The sequence below is a fragment of the Amphimedon queenslandica genome, unplaced genomic scaffold (assembly GCF_000090795.2).
Source record: "Amphimedon queenslandica unplaced genomic scaffold, v1.1 AMPQUscaffold_11892, whole genome shotgun sequence".
Classification (NCBI taxonomy): Eukaryota; Metazoa; Porifera; class Demospongiae; order Haplosclerida; family Niphatidae; genus Amphimedon; species Amphimedon queenslandica.
The window spans coordinates 1-8,877 of record NW_003547869.1 but is presented as its reverse complement, the minus strand read 5'-3'; the positions used below and the strand labels follow the sequence as shown (position 1 = coordinate 8,877).

General features: G+C 33.7%; 1 protein-coding gene and 2 long non-coding RNA genes across 4 annotated transcripts; 1 reads left to right on the top strand and 2 right to left on the bottom strand.

Moving 5' to 3' along the window:
- The first annotated feature begins 2,261 nt into the window (after positions 1-2,261).
- Positions 2,262-2,922, top strand: LOC109588747 (uncharacterized). The gene is made up of 3 exons (XR_002188338.1): positions 2,262-2,365; positions 2,410-2,512; positions 2,587-2,922. It is a non-coding gene; the product is annotated as an uncharacterized LOC109588747 (long non-coding RNA).
- Positions 2,923-3,224: 302 nt separating this feature from the next.
- On the bottom strand, positions 3,225-3,519 carry LOC109588748 (uncharacterized). 2 transcript variants are annotated; one of them, XR_002188340.1, is made up of 3 exons: positions 3,429-3,519; positions 3,303-3,341; positions 3,225-3,255 (listed from the first exon to the last, which is right to left on the bottom strand). It is a non-coding gene; the product is annotated as an uncharacterized LOC109588748 (long non-coding RNA). The 2 variants fall into 2 exon arrangements; XR_002188339.1 differs by having other exon boundaries at positions 3,227-3,258.
- A 2,863-nt stretch (positions 3,520-6,382) lies between these two features.
- On the bottom strand, positions 6,383-7,018 carry LOC105315059 (zinc finger BED domain-containing protein 4-like). The gene is made up of 2 exons (XM_020004866.1): positions 6,836-7,018; positions 6,383-6,781 (listed from the first exon to the last, which is right to left on the bottom strand). The coding sequence occupies exons 1-2, from the start codon at positions 7,016-7,018 to the stop codon at positions 6,383-6,385; spliced, it is 582 nt and encodes a 193-aa protein (XP_019860425.1).
- Positions 7,019-8,877: the final 1,859 nt, after the last annotated feature.

Below are 8,877 nucleotides of genomic sequence, written 5' to 3'. Positions count from 1 at the left end.
TTTTTTCACTCATACGTAGGATACAATATGCATTGCCTGAATATCCCAATGATATAACTGTCATTATATTCAATAATAATAATGAGATACAAGAGAGTGTTAGTTTACCAAAGTAGGCTGTGGGTATTGGTTTCCTAATACGAATAATATTGGAGGATTTTAATTTAAGCACATTTGTCATCAGTATTGTATTGAGTAATCATGGAGGAATCTTTAATGACATTCCTTCTTTCATATTTAGTAAGTAAATTTTTATACTTAAACATGTAATTGTTGTTTTAGGTATATTAGGTTCAGTTCAGAACATTCAATCATTTTTAGATAATTGTACTACTGTTATTGTCACATGGAGTAGTCAATGTGAAGATGATGATAGGACTTCCATTCTTTACTATTATCTAAGAATATATGATGATATTACTGGTAGTTTAATGGATACTGTATCAGTATATAATACAAGTTATCAGTTTGTCAATAATAATGTATTTAGTCATCATTATACATATGCTATAACTGGAGTTAATGAATTAGGAGAAGGAATATCTAATAATAATACGTTCTCATACCTAAGAGGTAGACACACTATTACAATAGCTCTTTTGTAATGCCATTTAATCTTACATGAAGTTCCGAAATCAGCTGCAGAAAATACGTCTATTGACATACTTTTCACTACAGAAGATGTGACTATAGTCCAGTTCACTATTCCAGTATATAGAGTTGCTATTATGCTAAATACTTTATTCATATTGTTAATTTTATAGATTATGCTGGAATGTCCTAATGAAGACCTTGAGTACTTTACAGTTACAGTAATATGTAATGATACTGATATTTATTACAGTGTCACATACCTATAGTGAAGCAAATGAATGCTATAACAGGATTTGTATCAATGCCACTGTATCAAGAGTGCAATATCACTATTGTATTCAGTAATGGTGCTGGTAGTAGTGAACCATTTATACTACCACTTGGTAAGTTATGTATTAGTTAAAGCACTGTTGAGAGTAGGTTACGGAAATTATTGCACGAGGGGCGGTCGAGAGGAAAATGTAGCACAAGCCGAAGCCGAGTGCTACCATTTTTGTCGAGACCGTCCCGAGTGCAATAATTTCCGTAATCTACAAATCAACCATAGTATGTAGTATCTATGAATCAACAGTGCTTTGATTGCGTGGGCGGATCAAATGAAATTTCAAAAGTCGCACAGGTGGCCAGTGCAAGATGATCAGATCTCATTTATCACTATTATTATTGTTACATGTCTAGTGTATGTAGCTGAGGCTGTTATTTGCCTCTATCAAAGCTTGTGGTTAACAGGAAAGCCCATACATATTATACTGTGCAGTACTATACTATGTCTCAACTGAGAATGGACCGGAAGTGGAAGCAGCTGCATTGGAATTTGAAAAATGTAGTTACGTCACTAATGACGTGTTATAATGATATTCATAGAGACATGGACGATATTTCGGCTGTGTTGTTTCACTCTTAAAACAGTCTTGTTCTTCCTGATAAGCAGTACAATAGCTACTGGAGTCAACTAGTCTTCATAAAGGCCATCATTATCAGAAGATCTTGCTCTATTAGCACTTTAAAGGAAGAATTATCAGTTTGGGAGCTCGACCACATGTGCTTATGTAAACTATGACATCATAGAACGTCATTGCGGTTAGCTTTGGTATGCCATTGGGTTTATAGGGAGAACCCGGTTCTCAGGGTTCCCAAGGGCTGAGAGACCCAAGACCTGAGATCCTGAAGCGGCATTGGGCGACTAAGAACCTGTGGAAGTCTCATTCTTATCCCACATTCCTATAAAAAGTTATTCCAGTTTTTCTTGGTCCAAACACGGTTGGGACATAGTATATATATTCCACACAGTGCTACATTTTCCTACCATGTGGTTATTGGCAGTTGTAGCACTGGCGGCGCCTTTGATCCGCCCACGCACCACACTACAAGTGCATATGTTGACAGTACATACTATGAATAATTAGTACATGCTATGATTAGTAGTATGATTAGTTACTTATAATCAGGGGCGGATCTAGGGGTGGGCCAGGCCCACCCAAAAATTTTGTGCAGTAATTTAAAATCAACTTTTTCATGTGGATGACTATGTAAACTGTGAAGCATGACTATGCAAACAATTTTTAAACCACAAAGGAGCTCATTTTAACAGCTTTAATCTTCAAAATTTTGACTCTGAATTTTGGCTTTGTTGGCCACACCCACTAATTACCACACCCAAGAATCCAATCCTAGATCCGCCCCTGCTTATAATAGATACATATCCTACTACCACCCAGTCATCCTCTACTGTCACAACTGTTTTAGCAGGTCTTAATGCCGGTTAATGCTGGTTAGTTGCCTTGACTATTATTAGGTACCATTTGTATGTTATAGTTATAATCCTGACATCATTGGGTGTCGTCATATTATCATTGATGATGTGTCTCTCTCTCTGTATCAGTTTGTTCTGCCATTATCTACAAAAGGAAATTGCATAGTAAGTATTTATAGTGTGTTGTGTGTGTGTGTGTGTGTGTGCATATGTGCTTATTTATTAAATATTAATAACAGGAGCTACCTCATTACAAAAACAGAAAGCATCTACTGCAACTAATGAAGCATACCAGATCAACAGTTTAATGATTATAGTAATCCAGTTTATGAAGAAATAGAAGGAAACAGAAGGGATGTAATTAATAATCCAGTTTATGGAGAAGTAAAAGGTAGCTAAGGAGAATTAGTCAATAATCCAGCTTATGGAGAAGTTGAAGGCAGCAGTCATTAATCAAGAAACAGACTTGTGAAATTAACAGTAGATAATCTGCATTGTACAATTACATACACATTAAAGTGAATTTAATTTCAACTTTACCATGCAAATACAAGATTGATTATTTCAAAATTATACATGGAGGTACAACTATAAAAGACACATTTACTTTAATTGTAGATCTAGGTTTAACACTGACAAGAAGAGTTAGTGATGTGGAAGTAAACCGATATGAACACTGAATTAAGATACTACTTTGGCTATGGCTCATTACTGTTTAGTTTATGAAAATGCATGCCCCGACTAAATGTAGTTTATATTCAAGTTTAAAATGCTCTAAACACAATGAAGAAATCACATAATATTAATTTAGAAGGTTAAAAACAGTCAAAATAAATAGATAGCTATAAATTTGTTCTACAACATACAAAAGTAAATATGCTTATTTAGAGTTTAGTATCCCCTTGATCCTGCTAAAATTAAATTAATTATTGCTATGCATAAATTGACACTATACCTGTCCTTGATTTTTGCCATTTCTTTGTACAACATGAGTCTAGAACAATAAAAATATTGTAATCTTTTATGTCGTTACAATCTATTCATGTAAACTATTTTAAAAAACAGTTTGGGAATTACTTACAGTAGATCTATGTTTACATAAACAATAAGCTATCAATATTGGTATTGGAACGATCGTCAAAACTACTATTGCTCCAAGCGTAGATCCAATTATAACATTAGTATCTACAAAAAGTATAGTGTATAATAAATAAAGTTCAGTTATTACCATCCAATGTAAGTGGATCAGTAGGTGATGGTGCATTACTGATAGTAGGAGCACTAGGAGGAGTAGTGTCTATTAATGGCAATATGTGATTGATTAATTAATTAACAACTGCATGTACATCAAGAGTAGATACATTATCTACTCTTGATGTATATGTATATTTACTTTAAATGGTTCACTACTACCAGTGCAATTGCTAACAACAGTAATAAATGAACAATTATCATTAAGAGGCACTGGTACTGATCCCGTTGTAGCATTCTCCACTAGTATAGTATTATCATACTTAACTCCAGTTTCATTGCACTCGATAGTAAGTGTAACATACACAGGAGTTCCATTATTACTTTCTTTTGCAATTTGATATTAGATAATAATAATATAATTATTTCTACTATACTTACTGAGATTTGATTTTGTGTACAATTCACCATAAAATCCGTCTTCACTGCTGATCTTGGAACTATTAAAACACAAATGCATTTACTTTTATTTTGCATGCACAATTATTAAATTCAGCCTAATTAGACAACAGACACTTATGCACTTAAGGCTTTAAAATATTGTACCTCTTTGATATGAGAATGTATTATTATTAGATATTCCTTCTCCTAATTTACTAACTCCAGTTATGACATATGTATAATGATGATCAAATAAATTATTATCCACAAACTGATAACTGGTATCATATACTGATACAGTATCCACTAGATTACTAGTCATAGAATCATATTCTTAGTATGTAATACTGTATAGATACTCTTACAATTAACAACTGAGAAGTCAATGTTTGTAACTGGTCCAAAATAAACTCATGAAAATTAAAAATAAAAAGTCTAGAAAGAAGATAATTTATTACCAAATTTAAAAGGTGACATTTCATTAAGAGTTCCTTCAGTATTACTCAATGATACATTAACAATTAATGTATCATTGCAAGATGGTATTGAAGTATTTCCAGTCGCTATCATCAGTTGATAATTAACTTGTGGTATAATAGTAACATTATTTATTACTGTACTGCTATCACTATTGAGTATAATAACTGCTATAGAATCAGGATACTCCCTTTCACATATAGTGCTAACCTATTGTGTGTTGGGTATAAAAACGACACATGCTTATCACATGAGTGGAATATCTGATGACTATGCTTACATTAATGCTGATGTATATTGGTCCTTCATCACAAACTGGTGTTAAATGTACATTATGTACTGATATAACAGGAGAGACTTAAAAGGGAGTGTTGTAAACATATACATGAAGCCATAGTAGGACTAACCTTTTTCATAATAAAAACTGATATTATTAGATGAACCTATTCCAACATCATTAATAGGAGAAACTGATATATTATTTAATAGACAAGGATCAGGATTAGTACTGAGCTGATAATATAATATTAGTATTATTATCATTAGTAGTAATGCTCACAAATCCATTAACTACTATATAGTATCCAGTGATAGGTACATTATCCAGTGTATAAGAAGCTGTCCATGTTAATAATACATTGGATCCATTGATAAAGTTATAATCCAGATCAACAACACTATCCAATAGACTTATAATGAATTAACACAAACATAAGCATACTGATGTGCTTATGTGTTAAATTGATTAATCATCATGGTTACAATCCAGCTAGCATTGCACTTAGCATAGACCCATTGCACGTGACGTCATATCCTGTCAACCATCTTGGAGGACAACTGAAAGCTGAATGCAATGGAGTTCAATGGAGGCCTTGTTGTTTTGGAAACTGAAAAGGCTGCAGCAAGCAATTTACAAGGGAAATCACCTCAATGGTTGTTACTTGTCCTTCCAAGGCAATTAAGAAGTGAACATTGGAAGAATATAGCAGTGAATAGTTATCAGAAGAATGTGGCAGTGAAAGCCGGTAGAACTAGTAGTCTGGCTGGTCCATGCAGACCCGCTGCGTAGCAGAGGGTTTGGACCAGCCAGACTATAGAACTAGAGAGTTGAGAGAGGCAGTTTTACTCATTTTTACAGAAATATTAGTCAATTTATTAACAAATTTGAATGTATATAATCATTATTTATGCTACTGTCTTGAAGTAACAGCTCACTGATCAAAATAGTGGGACCTCAATACGGGCCGAGCTTCAGCCTGCTACTCATCAGCCAGCCAGTAGTCAGCCTGTTTCTTATGTAGAGTAGTTCCTAAAGGAAGGTAAATATGCTATTTGGCAGGATGAGACTGAAACCATAACTCTAGCTACTCACCATGGAATTCGTTCATTACCGCTGAGCTATGTGTCTGGCCGGCAGTCGAGGCTTGCCCCGGCCTAATATGAACTTCAAATTGACCAAGTAGGTTAGCTTTAAGCTCTAAACCATCAGTGAGTTGCAAGAAATAGGTAAGAGAGGCGTCGCTACTAGTGTTGTTTTAGTTACAAAATGAGACTTTTAGTTAGTAATAGTTAGTTATGGAACTTCAGATTTTGATATTAGTTAGTTTTAGTTAGTTATGCTTCAATAAAAATACTTTTAGTTAGTAATAGTTAGTTATGCTCGTTTTGAAATACTTTTAGTTAGTTATAGTTAGTTTTTTAAATTTCAAAATAGATTTAGTTAGTTATAGTTAGTTTTGTATTTCTTGAAAGTATTTTTAGTTAGTAATAGTTAGTTCTTGTAATTTCAAACTGAGTTTTAGTTATGTAGCAGATGAACACTATTAATTTAAGAATTATTAGAAAATTTTTATTATAGTTATACAGTTAGTTCTTAGTAATATTTGTAACATAAATGAAGAGATAGTCAAAGTAGAAAGTACGCATCTAAATGTATGATTTATTTGCTTTCAGCAATACTTCAAGTTCTAAATTTGCTCCTGACAGTCGATTTCTCCTTCCGCTTGATGAATACCCTGCTTTTGAAAAAACTCGCTCAATAGGCGTTGAGGATGCAGGAATTACAAGAATATCCTGAGCAAATGGAGCCAAAGTTGGATATATCTTTTCATTTTGGATCCAAAATTGTAATGGATCAAGCTTGTTTTCATCTGGAAAGTGGCGTTTTGAGCGAAAATATTCATATACATCATTGTTACTATTCTGTTCTTCATCATCTTGTTGCTTTTCAGCTACAAGTTGACTTAGCAGCCAAAATCGCTTGCATGGAGGCTCAGGCTCTGATAAAATATCAACACACTGAGAAGCATCACTGTCAGATGGTAACTACAAATAATTTGCAATGTAATTATTGATTTAGTTTAAAAAATAGTCACTTACTCTTTCTTCGGTTTCTTGAAAGCATTCCTTCTTTAGAAAATCAATAGCAAATTTTATTTGGTCATTGGACAATACAATTCTGTACCGTGGATCTAGTGAAGTAGCTACTACATATGTTGGTTTAAAATTTGGATGAAATGGATCCAAAAAGCTACTAAATCGTCGTTCTATTTCCTCTTTCATGATCTTTGCTATAGCAACTGTACCCTGTTTCAATTGCATCTACATAAAAGATTTTTGTGAACTACATACAAAATAGTATTATAGGTCACCTTGTCCAAATGAAGCTTTAATTCTATTAATGCTGGAACAACACAGGAAATTGATGTGTACTCCTCACCTCCACATAATGATGCATATTCAGCAAATGGTTCCAGCAGTGCTACTACATTTTCAATTGCCTTCCAATGACGAGCCTGAAGGCCATCCCACTCCAATTTACATATTACAGTGTCTACGCTGCTTCGTAGAGCAAGTAGCCGTTTCAAAAGAAGGTAAGTTGAACTCCATCGAGTTGGGCAATCTCCAATTAGCCTCTTTCCAGAGAGTTTTATAAGCATTTCTGTGGCTTTCACAGACTTGTTAAACCGAGCTACTAATCGTTTACCAGTTGAAATTGCTTCTTTACAGGGTTTACATTCATCAAATTTGGTAACAATGAGTTGAAGAGTGTGAGGAAAGCAGGAGAGACGTTGGTAGTCTTCTCTGGAGAAAGCGTTATTGTGTTCAAGCTCATTGTTATCAAAATCAGATGCATCACTTTCGTGGTCAGAGTCGTTTTCTTCTACATCTGTGTCGACAACCTCAACATCATCTTGATCCAAATGATCTGCAGGAATTAACCTACTATCTTCTGCCAGCACTGCTGTTCCTGTTATAGATTCACATGTGCTCAAGCTATCTTCATCATTATTGTCGTCAATTGTATCACGAAAAGCTTTAAGGTACTTTTGGATGAAATTTTAATATTTTTTTAATTGCTGCCATTTCATAGTAAAGAAAAAGTTGTACAACTTGTGCTATTTTTAAATTTTTACCGTGCGCTCTTTAGAAGTTATAGATCATTGAACTTCAAATATTTAAAAAAATTCCTGCATAACTTTTTATACTTTATACGCCATCTTTGATCTTGTGTCATTTCTGGATACCTCTGTATATAATGAAACTGGTGGGAAATATTAATTGCAAGGTGGGGTTAAGTTATGACGTCATATTAGTCAAACCATTATTAAAAATGGCCGCCAGTATGTATTTCCTGACTATTGCATATTTAGCTGTTTCATCTGGTGAAAGCAGGCTCTACGAAGCTCTAAAGCTTGCAATCGTGGCATAATGAAGGCAAACACTCAAACAAGTTTGTATGCGGTAAATGCTTCTGTGATACACTGATGTTTGAAAATCAACAAAACTTTATGAGAGATTGCAGCCCATTTGGCAAAACTTAAAAGACTTTTGCCAAATGATGCAACATACGTCAACAGAAAATAATATTATAAACACAATGATATTACTAAAAATTAAAGTACTCTCATCAAGTTCAAGAATTCTTTACTCAGTTTTCATCCATTTTACAAAGTTTAGTAAAGTTTATTGCATCTCAATATAGAGAATAAAAATTGAAAAAATTATATATTGTAGAAAAAGTATAAAGAAAACAATTTGTGTCCCGAAATCTAAATTGTGTGTTCAGCCCATTGTACCTTAAGGAGACAATTATTAGCATGTAGTTATTTTAGCAATTTTCATGAAACTGACATTTGGCTGGTACTTAATTTAGCATTTTTGATCATTTGGTATTAATAACTTTTAGAAGAATGAAAGGGACAAGCCTAAGCAAGCTATACATATGTGCTGTGATCTACATGTATGAGCAAGCAAAGCAATTGCACAAGTCTAAATACAGTAGATCTTGTTGCATTAATCTTCCTTAAATTGCTTCATCACTAACTCTGCAGCCATTAACATGAAAAGTTATGTTGCTTACAGTTAGAAGCAGTTACTGAATGAAGAACATTGTCATCTGCTTTTTTAACTTATGCTAA